Below are 20,925 nucleotides of genomic sequence, written 5' to 3'. Positions count from 1 at the left end.
GTTGGGCTGAAACTGCACTTAAATGCCATCTTAACCCAGTGGCTGTAACACCTGTGAGCCCTGTGTGGGTCCTCCTTGAGATACAAAACAGAAGGGAACTGAGCCCAGAGGGATAACCATCAGTGTGAGAGCAGCAAGTGCCAGGGAGAAGAGCTCTTTCCCCTTATCCCTGAGGACAGGAGCAGGAACATGATATATAAGCTTTTTAAATTTGTTTTTAAATTTATATTGGAGCACAGTTAATTTACAATGTTGTGTTGGTTTCAGGTGAATGACAGTGATTCAGTTATACATAACCATGTATCTATTTTTTTTTTCAGATTCTTTTCCCATATAGGTAAGATAATCTTAAACGCTTGTATTCTCCACATGCCAAAGCCAGGACAGAGATGCATAAGCAGAATCTGCAGCTTATCCCAGCCAAGAACTCCAGGCTCTTATTTTACCTCAGTGATTACACAGACATGCAGGCTTATTTCCTGCTCTGTTTCAAAGACAGTTCTTAATGACTTTGAGGTTATTTAAAAGAATAAAAAGTACCGAGGTTTCCTATTTTGCTGTTACTCAAGATCTTAAAATTCCCCAAACTTGTGTTAAAGAACCAAGCATTGAAAAATTAAAAGGTATCCTAAGTGAATTCCTAGGAGATACTAGTTTCTCGAACTCCAGTTTTATCTTTTAATAAAAACTTCAACATTTCCCTTCACGTCAGGGAAGACACAAAGCACTTTACCTTCTGGATAAAACTGAAAGGAAAAAATAAATTATTTGTGGATACTAACAGAAATTTTTTGCTAATTCCTCTTTATAATTTGAAGACTCACATCCACCGGTGACTGAGCAATCTACTCTCTTATGTTTTAAGTTTTCCTAGTCAAACCCTTGGGATGGGGCCAGTCTAGAGTTTATATTCCTAATAATAACTAAGTGCATTCTGAAAATGAAGTGACTGTCAAGGGTAATCCAGCATCCCTCTTACATCCTCAGGCTTGTTGGAATTTGTGTCCTCACGGATACATCATTATTTTTAAGGTGTCGCTGTTTGAAAACCATCTGGCTGGACTGGAAGGAAGGGTGCTGGCAGACATGTTTGACTTCCTGTCCAAAGAGCTGGTGAGACTGCAGGAGGAGAGGAGGGTCCACGCCCTGGCCATGCTGGCTGAGCGGCAGCGCAGGATGCGTGAAGCGGAAGAGAGCGGCCGGCGCCAGGTGGAACAGCGGCGCCTGCAGGAGGAGGACCAGATATTTAAGGAGGCAAGTCGGGGGCGGCTGCATGTCTGAAAGCTGTTAAGGAGACGAGTCAAACCAAAGCAAACTCATGATACGAAATGGCATCTGATTTTTTTCACTGTCTTCACCAAGTATGTGTTGAGTTCCTAGACATGCCCAGCATGGTGCAAAAGCATTGTGGGATGCTCTGGAGGGAAAGCCAGGCACGGCTCCTTCTCTCCTAGAGCTTAAATCCTATATTAGGTGCACGTAAGTGTAGGATCAGAAAACGTGCTAAGTTTCACAAAGGAAACAAATGGGGCCCGGTGACACATTTTAAACAGGTCACTCTGTTTGCTGTGCGGAGGGAGGACAGAGTGGAAACAAGGAGACCAAGAAGGAGGCTGATGAAGTAACTCAGGCCAGAGTGAGAAACAGGGTGAAGTCAGGTACAATGTCCAGTCTTTGGTGTCAGTGAGTTGGGGAGAGGGTGGTTCTGTTTTCTGAGGTGGGAAAGCTGAGGGTGGGTTAGGTTTAGGGGCAGGGGTGAATCAGGAGTTTGATTTGTAGTCTGAGACATCGTAGTGGAGGTGTCATTTCAGCAGATGGATGTACCAGATGGAATTTAGAAGAGAGGTTTTTTTGTTTTTGTTTTTTTGTCTTTTTAGGGCCACACCCACAGCATATGGAGATTCCCAGGCTAGGGGTTGAATTGGAGCTGCAGCTTCCAGCCTACACCACAGCCACAGCAACGCCATAGCTGAGCTACATGTCTGCGACCTACACCACAGCTCACGGCCACGCCGGATCCTTAACCCGCTGAGCGAGGCCAGGAATCAAACACTCGTCTTCATGGATCCTAGTCAGATTCATTTCCACTGAGCCACTACAGGAACTCCTAGAAGAGAGGTTTTGACTAAAGATATAAACTGGGAGTTAGGAATGCCAGGTTGGTAAATTAAAATTCTGACCATGACCCAAGGGAGGTGAAATTCGAAAGTGACCAAGATGCAAATTTAGAGGAAATGTGAGGAACTAGTAATAACTCAAAGCACTCGCATCTTCATCAGGAATGCATCCTCATCCCATCCTGGCTCAGTGGTTAACAAACCTGACTAGTATCCATGAGGACGAGGGTTTGATCCCCGGCCTTGCTCAGAGAGTTAAGGATCTGGCGTTGCCATGAGCCATGGTGTAGGTTGCAGACTCAGCTCGGATCCCTTGTTGCTGTGGCTGTGGTGGAGGCCAGCAGATACAGCTTCAGGCTATAGCTCCAATTAGACACCTAGCCTGGGAATTTCCATATGCTGCAGGTGCAGCCCTGAAGAGACAAAAAGACTGAAAAAAAAAAATTGGAGATGTGTGAGGAAGATTTCTTAAAGGGAGCTGCGCTGTGAATAATATCCTCTAAAACACACCCCGGGGGGCGGGGGCGGTACTTCCCCTTCCTTGTGGAGCCATGGTATGTATTCTTTCAGTTAGGGGGTCTGACCCCCCCAGAATAGAGAGGAGGGAGCTGGGCTGGTGGAGGGGAGGTGGGGAGAGAAAAGGCTGCATGGGTGGCTAGCTCACCCAGGATCTGTCACGATGGTTCACCCAGGATGTGTCACAATAGCTCACCCAGGATCTGTCACGATAGCTCACCCAGGATCTGTCACGATAGTTCACCCAGGATCTGTCACGACAGAGGTTGTGTGAGCTTTCCTCGGAACACATGTGAGCCAGATGTGAAAGACAGAAAAAGCCTACCTGAAACTTAAAAAAAGTCCTGTCCAAGAGGCCATCTGAATTGTACATGTGGATACTGAGCTCCTCCAGTAAAAAAAAAAAAAAAAAAAAAAAAAAAAAAAAAAAAAAAATCGATATGTCAACTTGGGATCTTCTTATTTGATTTGAGATTTTAAGGATTTGCCCAATTCCTATGGACTTGGGATTGATCCTTGAGTAGTATTTGGTGTATATTTGTTCTTTTTACTTTTTTAAAAAATCAAAATATGGTTGATTTACAATGTCATGCAAATTTCTGCTGTATAGCAAAGTGACCCAGTCATATATACATATTTTTTTCTCATATTATCTTCCATCATGTTCTATCACAAGTGATTAGTTCTGTCACCTGTGCTATACAGCAGGCCTTCAGTGCTTATCCATTCTAAATGCAACAGTTTGCATCTACTAACCCCAAACTCTCAGTCCATCCCACTCCTTCCCCCTGACCCCCTGGCAGCCACAAGTCTGTCTCCATGTGTGGAAGTCTGTTTCTTTTCTGTAGATAAGGTGATTTTTGCCATATTTCAGATTCCACATATAAGTGATATCATATGGTGTTTATCTCTTTCTGACTTCACTTAGTACGAGAATTTCTAGTTGTGTCCATGTTGTTGCAGATGGTATTATTCATTCTTTTTTTTTTTTTTTTGTCTTTTGTCTTTTTTTTTTTTTTTTTTTTTTGTTGTTGTTGTTGTTGTTGTTGTTGCTATTTCTTGGGCGCTCCTGCGGCATATGGAGGTTCCCAGGCTAGGGGTCGAATCGGAGCTGTAGCCACCAGCCTACGCCAGAGCCACAGCAACGCGGGATCCGAGCCGCGTCTGCAACCTACACCACAGCTCACGGCAACGCCGGATCATTAACCCACTGAGCAAGGGCAGGGACCGAACCCGCAACCTCGTGGTTCCTAGTCGGATTCGTTAACCACTGCGCCACGACGGGAACTCCTATTCATTCTTTTTTAATGGCTGAGTAGCATTCCATTGCATATATGTACTGCATCTTCTTTTTTTTGTTTTGTTTTTTAGGGCTGCATCAGATGGCATATGAAAGTTCCCAGGCTAGGGGGCGAATCAGAGCTACAGCTACCAGCCACAGCTATAGCCAGCAATGCTGGATCCCCCGAGCCACTGAGCAACCGTCATCCTCATGGCTACTAGTCGGATTCGTTTTAGCTGCACCACAACAGGAACTCTCTGTACTGCATCTTCTTAATCCATTCATCTGTCCATGGACATTTAGATTGTTTCCATGTCTTGGCTGTTGTGAATAGTGCTGCTATGAACATACGGGTGCATATATCTTTCTGAATTATAGTTTTGTCTAGATATATTCCCAGGAGTGGGATTGCTAGATCATATGGTAGTTCTATATTTAGTTTTCTGAAGATCCTTCATACTGTTTTCCACGGTGGGTTATACCAATTTACATTCCCACGAACCGTGTAGGAGGCTTCTGGTGTATATTTTTTCGCATTAAAAAATTGATTGAAATTGAACAGATATCCCATTCTCTATACAGCTTTAAAAGTTCTGGGATATATATTGCCAAGTTCAGCTTTTTAACTGGGGTGGCAGATCATCTGCAATGTCAAACAGCCTATATAATATTAATAATTCATATTCTCTCTTCCTACCATCCTAACACATTTTTCCTTAAAAAGAGTTACTGAGATTTAGAAATTCTTGGCAAACCAGAACTTACTACCCCCTACCTAATATCACTAAGGGAAAACCAGCTGGGATGGGAAGAACCAGCTGGGAGTGAGAATTGAAGGAAAGGGACAGAGGAACCACTGTACTCAGAAACACCAAAAGGAAGAAGCCAGTCAAAGGCTTCTAGAAAATCTTCTGAGTGGGAATGACCTCACGAAACATCAGCATGTCTAGGAGGGGCAACAAAGGAATATTTATGTAAAGTATGTATCCATCTATGGACCCCAACATCACACTGCTGTTAAAAACAAAGCCAGGATCCCGAACAGGGTTATCGACTCAAGCCTGTGATCTTTCTGCAGTGTTACATTGCCCACCCCAAATTGAGACCCATAATTCTAAAATGAGCCGGATGGGTGAGGGCTGCCCAGAGCAGGTAGGGATTAGAAACAGACTATCTATAGTGAAAAAATTAAAATATAAAAAAGGGCTGACTAGTGAGGGGGCTGTTAATTTAATGAAGTAGATATACTAAAAAAGGCCAACCAGTGTTTGTGCACTTTGGGGGGGGGGTCTTATTTACTGTAGTAGCATTTGTATTCTCAGTAACTGGGGTATTTTGGGGTTTTGCAGGTGATTAAAGTTCACCAAAGTACTGTAACTTCGTATCTGGAGGACATAATCCTGAACACCGAAGAGAATACTGCAGAAGAACAAGCCAGGGCAGAAATAGAGAAGATGGCTGAGGAAATCAATGACATTGCTTATGAAATGGAAAGCCGGTGCGAACCCCGGGGACAGATGGTGGGATGGACAGCCCATTTGCTGCTACTCATGTGTATTTTTTAAAGAGCTTAAGCTTTCACCACCAAGGAGAGACAAATATATAACTCATGCTTCGGTGTGCATTGTTTTATTAGCAGCCAGCAGGCCTGTACCTTTTTGTGGTAGGAACCTAAGGAATAGAATTTTTAGTTATCCTCTGCAATTGGGATCGCTTTCAGATTTCTCCCTCTGAGAATACCACAAAGCAGGAAAGCAATGCGAATGTCTGTCCAGTTTTTCTTGGACATCACCCCAACACTCCCTTCTTGGCAGGCAGGGTAAGTGACGGACAGGGTCAAATTTTGATTTTGCATGGAGTTAACTGAGTTCACCAGGAAAGGGCAGTGGTGGGATCTGAGCAGTAGAGTTCCTTACACGAGCAAGGAAGATCTTAGTATAAATCAGCACTCAATAAGAGGACAAAGGAAATACTAATTTAATTTGCTTTTTATTTTTTAGTCGAACTCAGCTTCAGTCAGAGGAGATTGTTGCTGAGTTGGTTTATAGTTTCCTGATCCCAGAGGTGCAAAAGGACTTTGTCAAAGAAAAGGGTAAGCCAATGTAAATGCTTCACTTTATGGACTTTTTAAAGATATGAACTATTTTCAAGATTCTAGAGATTTATAGCTGAGTAGAAGTACGGGCGAAATTACAAAGGAGAATCACTGAATTTTTGTATTTCAAAGCTTGTCACGTTCTCTTGATGCTGTCTGACCCCAAAATATAATCACCTCTGGTGTGGATGGGTGTGGTTTTAATAAGTTTGGTGGAGTATCAAAATCCAAACCTCCTTTAAGAGGCATTTCCCAAGTTCCTAGAAGACGTGTATTTTGGTGGGTTTTTTTGGGTTTTTTTGTTTTATTTTTTATTGAAGTATATTCGATTTACAATATTGTGTTAGTTGCAAGTATACAGCAAAGTGATACAGTTGTATATGTATTTTTTCTGATTCTTTTGCATTATAGCTTATTACAAGATATTGGAATAGAATTCCCTGTGCTGTACAGTGAATCCTTGTTATTTATCTATTTTATATAAAGTGATATGGCTCTGCTAATCCCATACTTCTAAATTATCCCTCTCCAATCTCTTCCCCCTAAGTAACCATAAGCTTATATTTTATGATTTGATTTTTTTTTCCAACATAATGCAGATGTTGAGAATATGCAGTGCCATTTGGAGGCAGGGCACGTGCAAGGCAGGTGTTGAGAAGCTGGGCTGCCCAGCAGACCTAAATTGACTCTGTAGCTCTGCTTGAGTCAGAATAGCTTCTCTTCCTGCCAGGACTGATCTCAGTATAAATATCCTCACTTATCATTTGCCAAAAGTGGCATGTTTTTAAAGGTTGATACTTTTAGTCAATAGAGAAGGAGGAAAATAAATGTGTTTTAACAAAGAATGTTCTTCAGAGCTTTCAGACTATTAATGACAGTCCTGATCCTAGAGGCAGGAGTGCAACCAGGAGATCAATATTTAAGTGAAATAAGAGCTTGGGAAGTTTTAGAGTTTGCAGGGGAATTCTAGACAGGTTTAAGAGAGGTGTAATATTTCAAATCATATAACCAGGGAGAAAGGAACGGTGGAGTTCCAATGCACTGGAAGAGAACAAAGAAATAGCTTGCTTTCCCATTATGTGAATATACTGTAATTTTGAAACCAGTACTCCCAGCAATAAGCAGCTAGTTTGTTTCCAGTGTGTTTTCCTATAACTAGCACTGTACATCCTAGTCACGCTTCTGAGAGTACACTCTTAGCAGTACAATGCTTGGAATTAGGGTATGTGTGTTTTACATTTTGATAGACACTGCAGAATTGCCGCCACAAAAAGACTATTCTAATTCATATTCCCATCAACAGTGTATGATGGATAGATATGATAATTTTTTATACCAACAAACTTCAATTTTCAGATCAAATAATAAATATTTCTGTATCACCTTTACTACAAAAGAGATCTTAAGTTTTCTAGATCCTTAAGAAAACAGGCAACTCCTTTTTCCTTCTCCTTGGTCCAAAGTGAGGTCGACCTGCTTCAGAGCAGTTCCACCTGAGGGAGCTGAAGGAGAGGGGGACATCATGTGTTTAAGTTATTAGTGTGTGATCCCCTTCCCCCAGCTTCTCCTGGCTCTCAGGGGAAGGAGCAGGAGTGGGGACTTGATCTAAAGGAATCAGTGGGACTTGTCTGTGGGGAAGCTAGGCAAGTCCAATCTTCTTCCCTTTGTAAGGATGTAGACCAAATGAAGAAAGCCACCTAGACAGGGAGCATACACTAGGGCCTTAAGTTTCTCTTTCCAAGCAAGTGAACCATATGCTATAGATACTCTTTATCCCAAATTAAGTAATGTATACAGACACTTTTGATACATCTCATTATTGATATATTTGCATGAATTTTTTAAAAATGTGGGGTCTAGTTGATTTATTGTATTAGTTTCAGCTGTATTAACACATTGATGTAAAATTTTTATAGATTATGCTCCATTTAGTTATTATAAAATATTTGCTATATTCCCTGTGCTGTACAATATATCCTCATAGATTATTTATTTGAGCCACATCCATGGCATGTGGAAGTTGCTTGGTCAGAGATTAAACCTATGCAAAGCAGAGGCCCCAGCTGCTGCACTGACAACACCAGATTCTTAACTCACTGTGCCACACGGGAACTCCTAGATTATTTATTTTATACATGGTAGTTTGTACCTCTTATAATTCCCTATCCCTATCTTGCCCCTTTTAATTTCCCTTTCCATACTGGTAACCACTAGTTTGTTCTCTATATATGTGAACTGGTTCTTTTTTGTTAAATTCTTTTGTTTGATTTTTTTTTTTAGATCCCACATGTAAGTGATAACATACAGCATTTGTGTTTCTCCCTCTTTTTTCGCTAAACATAATGCCTTCCTGGTCAATACATGTTGTTGCAAATGGCAGAATTTCATTCTGTTTTTGGATAAGTAGTATTTTATTGTATAGAAATACCATATCTGCTTTATCCATTCATCTGTAGATGGACACTTGAGTTGCTTCCATAACTTGGCAGTTGTAAATAATGCTGCTGTGAACAATGGGGTACATGTATCTTTTCAAATTAGTATTTTCATTTTCTTTGTATATATACCAAGGAGTGGGACTGCTGAATCATGTGGTAGTTCTAGTTTTAGTTTTTTGAGAACCCTCCATACTGTTTGCTGTAGTGGCTGCACCAATTTACATTCACCCCAGCATCATATGAGAATTTCCTTTTCACCACATCCTTGCCAACATTTGCTATTTGTGGGTTTTTTTTTTTTTGATGATAGCCATTTTGACATGTATGAGGTGATACCGTGATTTTGATTTGCATTTCTCTGATGATTAGCAATGTTGAGCATTTTTCCATGGGCCTGATGGCCATCTGCATGTCTATTTTGGAAAAATGTTTACTCAGGACTTCTGCCCATTTTTTAATCAGGTTCTTTGTTTTACTCATATTGAGTTGTATGAGCTGTTATGTATTTTATATTTTAACCTTTTATTGGTCATATTATTTGCACATATTTTCTCCCATTCAGGAGGTTGTCTTTTCATTTTGGCAATGATTTCCTTTGCTGTGCAAAAGTTTTTATGTTTAATTAGGTCCCATTTATTTATGTTTGCTTTTATTTCCTTTGCCTTAGGAGGAGACAGAGCAAAAAAAAATATTGCTATGATTTATGTCAGAGAATTCTCCCTGTTTTCTCTTAGGAGTTTTATGCTTTCTGGTCTTACATTTAGGTCTTTAATTCATTTGAATTTATTTTTGCATATAGTGTGATTAAATGCTCTAATTCCATTCTTTTAAGTGTAGCCATCCAGTTTTCCCAGAACAACTTATTGAAGAGACTCTCTTTTCTTTCTTGTATATTCTTGTCTCCTTTGTCATAGATTGATTGATCATAAGTATGTGGGTTTATTTCCAGGCTCTCTATTCTGTTCCATTGATCCATGTATCTCCCCTTGTGCTGTTTTGATTACCATAGCTTTGCAGTATAGTCTGAAGTCAGGGAGCTTGATATCTAACTCAAGATTGTTTTAGTTACTTGGGGTCTTTGTGTTTGCACACAAATTTTAAAATTATTTTTTCTATGGAGTTCCCTGGTGATCTATTGGTTAAGGACTCAGTGTTGTTACTGCTGTGGCTTGAGTTTGATTCCTGATCTGGGAGCTTCTGCATGCCCAGGCATGACCAAAAAAAAGTATTGGTTCTAGTTCTGTGAAAAATGCCATTGGTCATTTGACAGGGATTGCAGTGAATCTGTAGATTACCTTGGGTAGTATGGTCATTTTAACAATATTAATTCTTTCATCCATAAGCACAGCATTTCCATCAGTTTGAGTTGTCTTCAATTTCTTTCATTAGTGTCTTAAAGTTTTCCAAGTACAGGTTTTTACCTTTCATTTTGATTTACTCCTTGGTATTTTTTTTTTGATAGAGTTGTAAATGGGATTATTTCCTTAATTTCTCTTCCTGAGAGTTTTTTGTTAGAATACTTAAATGCAACAGGTTTCTATATATCAATTTTGTATCCTGTAACTTTTCCAAATTCATCAATGAGTGCTAGTAGCTTTTTTGTAGCATTTTTAGGATTTATACTGTAGTATCATGTCATCTGCAAACATGTCAGTTTTACTTCTTCCTTTCCAGTTTGAATTCATTTTACTTCTTTTTCTTCTCTGATTATTGTGGCTAGGACTTCCAAAAATATGTTAAATAAAAGTGGTGAAGGGAGTTTCCATTGTGGCCCAGTAGGTTAAGAACCTGACATAATGTCCCTGAGGATGTGGAGACATTTGTCCCTGATCTGATTTGATCCCTGACCTCACTCAGTGGGTTAAGGATTCAGCGTGGCTGCAAGCTGCTACAGAGGTTGCAGAAGCAGCTTGGATCCTGTGTTGCCATGGCTGTGGTGTAGGCCGACAACTGTAGCTCCAATTTAACCCCTAGACCAGGAACTTCCATATGCCACAGATACAGCCCTAAAAGAACATTAAAAAAAAAAAAAAAAAAAAGAAAAGAAAAGTGGAGAAACTGCTTTAGGAGCAATCCCTAGTATTCTCACTTGCTGCAAGTAATAATGAATCCTTCCTTCTCCTCCTAAAAAATAAAATTTTTTTTAAAAAGTGAGGTGTTCCCATTATGGCTCAATGGTTAACAAGTCTGGCTAGTGTCCATGAGGATGCAGGTTCAATCCCTGGCCCCAATCAGTGGGTTGAGGATCCGGTGTTGCCGTGAGCTGTGGTGTAGGCCTGCAGCTACAGCTCCAATTGGACCCCTAGCCTGGGAACCTCCATATGCCACATGTGTGGCCGGCCCTAAAAAGACAAAAGGCAAAAAAAAAAAAAAATGTGAGAATGGGCATCCTTGTCTTGTTACTGATCATAAGAGGAAATGCTTTCAGCTTTTCACCATTGAGTGTGCTGTTAGCTGTGGGATCATCATAATATATGTTGTGAGTTTATGTTCCCTCTGCACTCACTTTGTGGAGAGTTTTTCTCATAAATGGATGTTGAATTTTGTCAAAAGTTTTTTTTTTTTTTTTTTTTTTTTTTGTCTTTTTAGGGCAGCACCTGTAGCACATGGAGGTCCCAGGCTAGGGGTAAAATCGGAGCTGTAGCTGTTGGCCTACACCACAGCAATGGGGGATCCAAGCCACATCTGTGACCTATACCATAGCTCATGGCAATGCTGGATCCTTAACCCACTGAGCAAAGCCAGGGATGGAACCTGCCTTCTCATGGATGCTAGTCAGATTCGTTTCTGCTGAGCCATGACAGGAACTTCTCAAAAGCTTTTTTTGCATCTATTGTGAAAACCATATGGTTATTATTTTTCAATTTGTTAATGTAATGTATCACAGATTGATTTGTAGATACTGAACCATCCTTACATCCCTGGGATAAATCCCACTTGATCATGGTGTATGATTTTTTTAACGTATTGTTGGATTCAGATTGCTAATATTGCTAATGTTGAGGATTTTTGGATCTGTGTTCATCAGTGATATTGGCCTATAATTTTTTTCTTTTGTGGCATCTTTGGTTTTGGTAGTAGACTGATTCTGGCCTCGTAAATGAGTTAAGAAGCATTCCTCCCTCTGCAGTTTTTTTTTGGATGAGTTTGAAAAGGATAGGTGCATCTTTTAAGAGTGCAGTCTCAGAGTTCCCATTGTGGCTTAGCAGGTTAAGAACCCAGTGTAGTATCCGTGAGGATGCGGGTTCAATCCTTGGCCTTGCTCAGTAGGTTAAGGATCTGGCATTGCACAAGCTGCAGTGTAGTTTGCAGATGCAGCTCGGATTCAGTGTTGCTGTGGCGTAGGCTGGCAGCTGCAGCTCTGATTACCCAGTCTGGGAACTTCCATATGCCACAGGTTTGGCTGTAAAAAGAAAAAAAAGGGGAAAAAAAAAAGAGTGGAGTCTCTATTTCCCATAGCCTTGCAGATTTCTAGAAAGTAAGCTCCACTAGCCTTCAACCCCAAAGGTTCTGGGTGTTCATCTTACCACTGTAGGACTGCTAGGCCGTAGAGCCTGATGTGGGGCTCAGACTCCTCACTCCTTGGGAAGAACCTCTGCAATTGTAGTTAATTTCCTGTTTGTAGGTCACCTACTGGGGGTACAAGGTCTTGACTATACAATTCCACCCCCTACCCATCTTATTGTGGTTCCTTCTTTATATTTTTAGTTGTAGAGGTCTTTTCTGGTTTTCTGGTCTTTTTCATCAATAATAGTTTCTTTGTAAACAGTTGTAATTTTGGTGTGCCCATAAGAGAGGTGAGCTCACAGTCTTCCTACTCCAGCAACTCTCATTTTTCTAAAAGTTGATGGATGGGAATATATGCTAAGTTTCAGACAATGTACTAAGGAGTTTTAGAAATAGTTTATCTAAATTTCTTGCAGTGCTGCAGATGTGTTCTCATATTTCAGTTAAGGAAATTAGTGCTTAGGAACATTATGCAGCTTGCAGACTGTACCATGATTTATGTGGCTTCAAACTCCCATTTCTTTCAGCCATACTACTATGAAGTGTTGTCAGTTGCTCTGTGATTTACTCACTATAAAGTAGCTGATACCTGAATAGCAGAGAATCCACAGTCCTTTACTAGCTGTATGACTCTGGGAAAAATACCTAATCTCTATGTGTCTTAGTTTCCTCATCAGAAAATGGGAATAATACTCCCCTTTTAGGGTTGCAGGGTGGTTTAAATGAATAATCATATACCAACTGCTTAAAACAGTGCCTGGACAAATGCTAACAGCCCGCACCATTATCATGTTTATGTCTTTCCAAGGGAAATGGGACACTTAACGTACTAAGCCTTGATAATAAATATTCTTTTTTTTAATTTTTTTTTTATTTTCCCACTGTACAGCAAGGGGGTCAGGTTATCCTTACATGTATACATTACAATTACATTTTTTCCCCCACCCTTTCTTCTGTTGCAACATGAGTATCTAGACAAAGTTCTCAATGCTATTCAGCAGGATCTCCTTGTAAATCTATTCTAAGTTGTGTCTGATAAGCCCAAGCTCCCGATCCCTCCCACTCCCTCCCCCTCCCATCAGGTAGCCACACGTCTCTTCTCCAAGTCCATGATTTTCTTTTCTGAGGAGATGTTCATTTGTGCTGGATATTAGATTCCAGTTATAAGTGATATCATATGGTATTTGTCTTTGTCTTTCTGGCTCATTTCACTCAGTATGAGATTCTCTAGTTCCATCCATGTTGCTGCAAAATGGCATTATGTCATTCTTTTTTTATGGCTGAGTAGTATTCCATTGTGTATATATACCACATCTTCCGAATCCAATCATCTGTTGATGGACATTTGGGTTGTTTCCATGTCCTGGCTATTGTGAATAGTGCTGCAATGAACATGTGGGTGCATGCGTCTCTTTTAAGGAGAGTTTTGTCCGGATAGATGCCCAGGAGTGGGATTGCGGGGTCATATGGAAGGTCTATGTATAGATTTCTAAGGTATCTCCAAACTGTTCTCCATAGTGGCTGTACCAGTTTACATTCCCACCAGCAGTGCAGGAGGGTTCCCTTTTCTCCACAGCCCCTCCAGCACTTGTTATTTGTGGATTTATTAATGATGGCCATTCTGACTGGTGTGAGGTGGTATCTCATGGTAGTTTTGATTTGCATTTCTCTTATAATCAGCGATGTTGAGCATTTTTCCATGTGTTTGTTGGCCATCTGTATATCTTCTTTGGAGAAATGTCTATTCAGGTCTTTTGCCCATTTTTCCGTTGATTGGTTGGTTTTTTTGCTGTTGGGTTGTGTAAGTTGTTTATATATTCTAGAGATTAAGCCCTTGTCAGTTGCATCATTTGAAACTGTTTTCTCCCATTCTGTAAGTTGTCTTTTTGTTTTCTTTTGGGTTTCCTTTGCTGTGCAAAAGCTTTTCAGTTTGATGAGGTCCCATGGGTTTATTTTTGCTCTAATTTCTATTGCTTTGGGAGACTGACCTGAGAAAATATTCATGATGCTGACGTCAGAGAGTGTTTTGCCTATGTTTTCTTCTAGGAGTTTGATGGTGTCCTGTCTTTTATTTAAGTCTTTCAGCCATTTGGAGTTTATTTTTGTGCATGGTGTGAGGGTGTGTTCTAGTTTCATTGCTTTGCATGCAGCTGTCCAGGTTTCCCAGCAATGCTTGCTGAATAGACTTTCTTTTTCCCATTTTATGTTCTTGCCTCCCTTGTCAAAGATTAATTGACCATAGGTGTCAGGGTTTATTTCTGGGTTCTCTGTTCTGTTCCATTGGTCGGTCTGTCTGTTTTGGTACCAGTACCACACTGTTTTGATGACTGTGGCTTTGTAGTATTTCTTGAAGTCTGGGAGAGTTATGCCTCCTGCTTGGTTTTTGTTTCTCAGGATTGCTTTGGCGATTCTGGGTCTTTTGTTGTTCCATATAAATGTTTGGATTGTTTGTTCTAGTTCTGTGAAAAATGTCATGGGTAATTTGATAGGGATTGCATTGAATCTGTAGATTGCTTTGGGTAGGATGGCCATTTTTACAATATTGATTTTCCCAATCCAGGAACATGGAATATCTTTCCATTTCTTTACATCTTCTTTGATTTCTTTGATTAAAGTTTTATAGTTCTCGGCATATAGGTCCTTTACCTCCTTGGTCAGGTGTATTCCGAGGTATTTGATTTTGTGAGGTGCAATTTTAAAAGGTATCGTATTTTTGTATTCCTTTCCTAATATTTCATTGCTGGTATACAGAAATGCAACTGACTTCTGAATGTTAATCTTATATCCTGCTACTTTGCTGAACTTATTAATCAGTTCAAGGAGTTTTGGGGTTGAGTCCTTCGGGTTTTCTATGTATAGTATCATGTCATCTGCATACAGTGACAGTTTGATCTCTTCTCTTCCTATATGGATGCCTTTTATTTCTTTTGTTTGTCTAATTGCTGTGGCTAGGACTTCCAAAACTATGTTGAAGAGCAGTGGAGAGAGTGGGCATCCCTGTCTTGTTCCAGATTTGAGTGAGAAGGCTTTCAGTTTTTCCCCATTGAGGATTATATTTGCTGTGGGTTTATCATAAATGGCTTTGATTATATTCAGGAATGTTCCCTCTATACCCACTTTGGCGAGGGTCTTGATCATGAATGGATGTTGGACTTTGTCAAATGCTTTTTCTGCGTCTATTGAGATGATCATATGATTTTTGACTTTTTTTTGTTAATGTGGTGTATGATGCTGATTGATTTGCGTATGTTGAACCATCCTTGTGAACCTGGGATGAACCCAACCTGGTCATGGTGTATAATTTTTTTGGTATGTTGTTGGATTCAGTTGGCTAAGATTTTGTTGAGAATTTTTGCATCTATATTCATCAATGATATTGGGCGATAGTTTTCTTTTTTGGTGGTATCTCTGTCTGGTTTTGGAATGAGGGTGATGGTGGCCTCATAGAATGTCTTTGGGAGTATTCCTTCTTCTTCAACCTTTTGAAAGAGTTTAAGGAGGATGGGCACCAATTCCTCTTTATATGTTTGATAAAGTTCACCTGTGAAGCCATCTGGTCCTGGACTTTTATTTGTAGGGAGTGATTTTATGACCTCTTCAATTTCATTTCTAGTGATCGGTCTGTTCAGTTGGTCTGTTTCTACTTGATTCAGTTTTGGCAGGCTGTAAGATTTTAGAAAATTGTCCATTTCTTCCAGATTGTCAAACTTGTTGCCGTGATAATAAATATTCTTAGAATACTGAGTGAGAACCAACTTTTAAAGCCATGAGCTCAGAAACTCATCATCAATCCACAAGTACCTCCGTATTCGGGACTAAGGCTCCCACAGCAGTATAAGACAAGGTCTTTACCTTTAAGTCATTTATGATTTTGGTAAAAAACAAAGAAAATGTAACTTACCTGAAGTGCTTCAGTGCTGAATAGGTTTGTTGAAACCCAAGTGTGGAAATGGTAAATGTGGGCCGACCCAGTTGGAGGAGGCTTCCTGGAAGAGCTGGGACTCGGGTGGGCTTTGCAGAAGGGTAGGAGGTGGGATGCACCCATTCCAGGGGAGGAGAGCGGCTCAGCAGCAGAAGGGGAGGCAGACCTGGAGGGAGAGGATGATGACCGACTGTGAGAGTGGGAACGGAGGCAGCGGTAATAAGATTTGGGTTTACTTACCTTTAGAATGTGTCCGTCCACAACAGAGGGCAGGTGATTTTTATTTAATTCAATCACCCTTAAGAGCATATGGGGTCTGCAAAATTATCATTTCTCTCACTACTCTCTTGAAAACTTTTGGGAATGACTGAATAGACTTCTGGAGTAAAAGTGCTTCTGTCCCTTTGGCACAGTGAGGAACGCACAGCGGAAGCACATCCTTGCAGCCCATGAGATCATCCACAGGCATACAGAAGCCATGCTTGAGAAGAATTTTTTTGCACAGCATCAGGAATCAGACTCTAAGTTATTTGAAGGTGAAAGTGAAAATGAGCAGAACAGCTGAGGTGAGTTTGATTTTTCATCTGGAAGGAAGCAGAGGGAAGGACAAGCAGCGTCATTCAGCTTTGTGCTTCCCTCTAACGATCATAATGTGAGGACTGCTCATTGTTTAAGAAAATGAAGCACCTTTAAACTGGCACCTTTCATCTAGGTTAGGGAGTCTGCTATTGAAATTGTTGGAGTATATAGAGTTAATATTACAGCAGCTGGACTCTTGTGACCAGAAAACAGGATTCTAAATTATTTTTTATAGGTTCTTTTAGCATATAACCATACTGCATCACAAAACTACAAAATGTGTCAGTGTTATTTTAAAAAAGAAAGAGAAAAAGCTTGTTCTTGAGGAGGTAAATAAGATATCCCTATTACATTGTGCTAGTTATGAGCATAGCATAAGGCACAGCCTGCCCCATTCTAGCCCTGATGCCTTCTGCAGTGCCCAGCGGGGCTTGGTCTTAGACGCAACTAAACATTCACACTCCTAAGACTAACTTCGGCCGCATTTAGTATGGTTTGAGTATCAATCTGCTCAGAAAGATATAAGACAGGAACCACAGCTTCCAGCAGGGCAGCATCGGGTGTTTCTCTTCTGTAAGTACCCTTGCTATATCAACACCAAAGACCATATAGCTATTTTCTTTAGCCCCCAGGTTACAAAACTCAAGTGCAAGGAAGAGATTCACATTGGCTGGGTACATGAGCTGCCCTGGTTTACATGCCCCAGGACCAGTACCACTTATGGAATTATGTTTCCAGGGATCCCTCGCCTTCACACTGGATTTTCCCAGCAAACTCAAGAAACCTGAAAGCTACAATTTCCTATTAAGTTTTAATAGTTTTTAATTCCTCCCAGTCAGATGCTAGTTACCACTCAGGGGTTGTTTCTACCTTACCTAGTGTGACATAGTAACATAGTTGACACTTGTCACCTTATCAGATTATTAGAGGAAAAGAGCCAGAGAGTCAACTGAAAGTGAAATTCTTATGATAAGGGGAAAGGGAATGAACCCTTTGCCTGTACTGTCTCCATCAATCCTCTCACAGGAGAGGCACATCGCCTGCTATTTTGGCCTTGAGGATATGCTGTCAGTCTAGGGAAAGCACTAAGTCTTGGGGGGAATTTGAAACTGACATTCAGAAGGCTGTTGGCAGCTCTTAGCAGCTCTGCCATTAACTGTGTGGTATACAAATAGTTACCCTTTCTTGAGGTTTGCCCATGCACTTATGACCAAGAGACCTCCTGCAGGGGAATCTACTGGGACCTTAAGTCTCAATCAAAGAGGCTCATGAAAGGAAGATTGAGATGGGAAACAGTTAAGAAAAAGAGCAGAGATAAAACAGGCAAAATTCCAAACTGTGGCTATAAATTATAGCAGAAGATCTTTTGTTTTTAATTAATAATGAAATACCCTCTGAAATCACTGAACTTATAAGCCATGTAATGTTGTATACCATCGATATAATTTAAACCCATGGATCAAAGCATTTTGCCTATCTTATGACTGTGATAAAAATCAGCCTTAATGTTGGGGTAGATATTTTTCTTACATGAAAATTTAATGAGATTAATAATTTACATAGTTTGAATTGAATAAATTTACTTCTGAATATAACATTTGTTCTGGTGATCTGTGAAATCAAACTGTAGGAGTTATAAAATGATTTTTTCTTTTGTACTCAGGTTTTAATGAAATGTGTTTTACTTTCACTCTGTATATTATAGTTATAAAATATAGTTTTAAAGAAACATAGTTGCCAGACTAGCTACAGACACTCAGAAAGGAAGATGAGTCAATAAATTAATTATCTTCTTAATATTTTACTAAATGGTTGGAACATGATGCTTAGTTGCCCCCATAGTATATATTACTTCCTTTTCCCTCTCTCAGAGGGAAGGAAGATGTGAAATTATTTAATAATATTTAGGGAGAGGGTCATTAGGCATGGACCACTGATTAAAAACAAATTTTTAGGGGAGTTCCCGTCATGGATCAGAGGAAACGAATCTGACCAGCATCCATGAGGACGCAGGTTTATTTATTTATTTATTTTGTCTTTTTGCTATTTCTTGGGCCGCTCCCGCGGCATGTGGAGGGTCCCAGGCTAGGGGTCGAATCAGAGCTGTAGCCACTGGCCCAGGCCAGAGCCACAGCAATTTGGGATCCAAGCCACGATTTGCAACCTACACCACAGCTCACGGCAACGCCGGATCGTTAACCCACTGAGCAAGGGCAGGGACCAAACCTGCAACCTCATGGTTCCTAGTTGGATTCGTTAACCACTGCGCCACGACGGGAACTCCAGGATGCAGGTTTGATCCCCGTCCTCACTCAGGTGGGTTAAAGGATCCAGTGTTGCCTTGAGCGGTGGTGTAGGTCACAGACACAGCTTAGATCTGGTGTTGCTGTGGTGTAGGCCAGCGGCTACAGCTCCTGATTCGACCCCTAGTCTGGGAACCTGCATACACCATGGGTGCGACCCTAAAAAAAAAAAAAAAAAAAAAAAAAAGTTAAAAAAAAATTACCTTGAAGACAGTGAGGAGCTAATAAAATAGTGAGGAATTTCTGAGGGAAAATCTAGGAGAAGAAAAATCCATAGATTTGGGTCTGGCATCCGGAGCCATTTTTTTTTCCCCCTTAGGGAATGTACAAATTCTAGAAAATGTGGCTAAAAAGCTGAGCAATGCTTTCCACATATTTACAAAAGTAGAGGGACAAAAACTGGAGCCAAGTTTGAAGCCCTGGTAAACCTCCTTTGTTTGGGCTGGGGCTCCATAAGGCTACATCCTAGTAGAGGACTCACTGGAAGTAAACCATCCCTCAAATCATAGTTTAGCTTCTAATCATCTGAATGATCCAAAAAAGCCTCAATACCACAAAACAAATTTAAAAGGTCCTTGATTCCTGTTGCCTCAAGGAAACTGTCAGGGATAAAACTTAAATTCTATTTGGAGAAAGTCATCATCCTAGACCCCAATTTATTTTCACAATTTTTCATGTACAAGTTCCAGAATAGAGCAAGAATATCCAGATACATCAGGAAACACAAAAATTTGAACAAACAGCAGAAAGTACAAGATAATAGAAACAAACCATTTAGGTCTGTTTAGGATCTAAAATAATGGAATTATTAAATAGAGATTTAAAATAACTAGGCTTACTCTTAGGCACTTCTAGCCTCCAGAATTGTGAGAAAATACATTTTTGTTGTTTAAGCCACCCAGTCTGTGGTATTTTGTTATGGCAACCTGATTTTGGTACCAGGAGAGAAGTGCTGCTGTAACAAATACCTAAATGTGTGGAACTGACTTTGGAACTAGAAAATGGGTAGAGGTGGGAAGAGTTTTGAGGTGCATGCTGCAAATATGGCTGTTAAGGGCAGTTCTGGTGAGGTCTCAGATGAAGACTTGGAGCATGCTCTTAGAAACCGGAGGAAAGGCAATCCATATTGTAAAGTGGCAGAGAACTTGGCTGAACTTTGTTCTAGTGTTTTGTAGAAGAGAGAACTTCTGAGCAATGAAATTGGATATGTAGCTGAGATTTCAAAGCAAAGTATCGAAGGAGCAACTGGATTCCTCCTCACTGCTTATTGTAAAATATGAAAGAAAAGAGATTGAAGATTGAAGGAATTGTTAAGCAAAAAGGAAGAAGAACTTGAAGATTTCAAAAAGGCTCAGCCTATCCATATTTGACAAAATGAGAAAGTACATTCTGAAAAGGAACATGAAGGATGTGACTGAACAGCTACTTGATAAAAGAGTGTATGGAACCACAGGAGTAGGAACTTTGCCAGCTTGAAATGAAGGGATGGAAACAAGATGAGATGAAGGGAAGCTGTGAGACTTCTTGGGTTTGACAGGATGAGATGATAGAGCTATCATGCTGCAAATGTGCACACTCATTTAAGAAGAGGAAAAAATAACACTGAAGGAGAGTCAGACCTCATCAGCCACTGCCTCAGATTCAACATGTAAGATGGCTCTGCCCAGAACCTAAAGGAAGAGACCACCTGTGGGACCCTAGCTGGCAAAGCTGCAGTGACAGGACCCTCACTGAGGCTGTGGGGATGGGGGCAGCAGAGCTGGCAGGGTGAGGCCACCCCACAGGGCCATGGGAGTAATGCTTCCATCCCAGTGGATGAAAGGGGATTAATCTGAAGTTTTAAGATGCAATAGAATTTGTCTAGCTAGGCCTTGGACTTGGTTGGGACCCATTATTCCTTTCTTCCTTCTGATTTCTCCCTTTTGGAATAAGAATATCTATCCTATGCCTGTCCCACCATTGTATTTTAGAAGTACATAATGTGTCTGGCTGAAAGGTAGAGAGGAGTATTTCCTCAGGATGAATCACACCTTGAGCCTCACCTATATCTGAGTTAGAAGACATTTAGATGAGAATTTGGACTTTAGAGTTGATGCTCAAATGAGTTAAGACTTTTGGTATTATTGGGATAGAATTAGTTTATTCTGCATGTGAGAAGGACATGAA

The 20,925-nt window shown here is 40.5% G+C and overlaps 1 protein-coding gene across 22 annotated transcripts in view; it reads left to right on the top strand.

Moving 5' to 3' along the window:
* CFAP91 (cilia and flagella associated protein 91) overlaps positions 1–20,925 on the top strand; it is a 163,714-nt gene that overhangs the window by 125,279 nt on the left and 17,510 nt on the right. For 16 of the 22 annotated variants that reach the window (XR_014824716.1, XR_014824728.1, XR_014824715.1 and 13 more), the window contains 4 exons: positions 1,033–1,254; positions 5,265–5,413; positions 5,916–6,007; positions 16,291–16,443. Coding sequence is in view for 8 of the 22 variants with exons in the window: in XM_084991131.1 (XP_084847257.1) it covers positions 1,033–1,254; positions 5,265–5,413; positions 5,916–6,007; positions 16,291–16,442 (615 nt within the window). In the remaining 14 variants the exon portion in view is untranslated. Of the gene's footprint in view, positions 1–1,032; positions 1,255–5,264; positions 5,735–5,915; positions 6,008–16,290; positions 16,444–17,081; positions 18,052–20,925 lie in introns of those variants that run through there. The other 6 variants (XR_014824717.1, XR_014824720.1, XR_014824727.1 and 3 more) reach the window with 2 other exon arrangements.

This window comes from Sus scrofa, chromosome 13, assembly GCF_054392235.1.
Source record: "Sus scrofa isolate SSC_HxYL_T2T_F1_AM1 chromosome 13, Sscrofa_HxYL_maternal_Yorkshire_Landrace_v2.0, whole genome shotgun sequence".
Classification (NCBI taxonomy): domain Eukaryota; kingdom Metazoa; phylum Chordata; class Mammalia; order Artiodactyla; family Suidae; genus Sus; species Sus scrofa.
The sequence above is the reverse complement of the archived record's forward strand: the minus strand, read 5'-3'. Positions and strand labels throughout refer to the sequence as shown.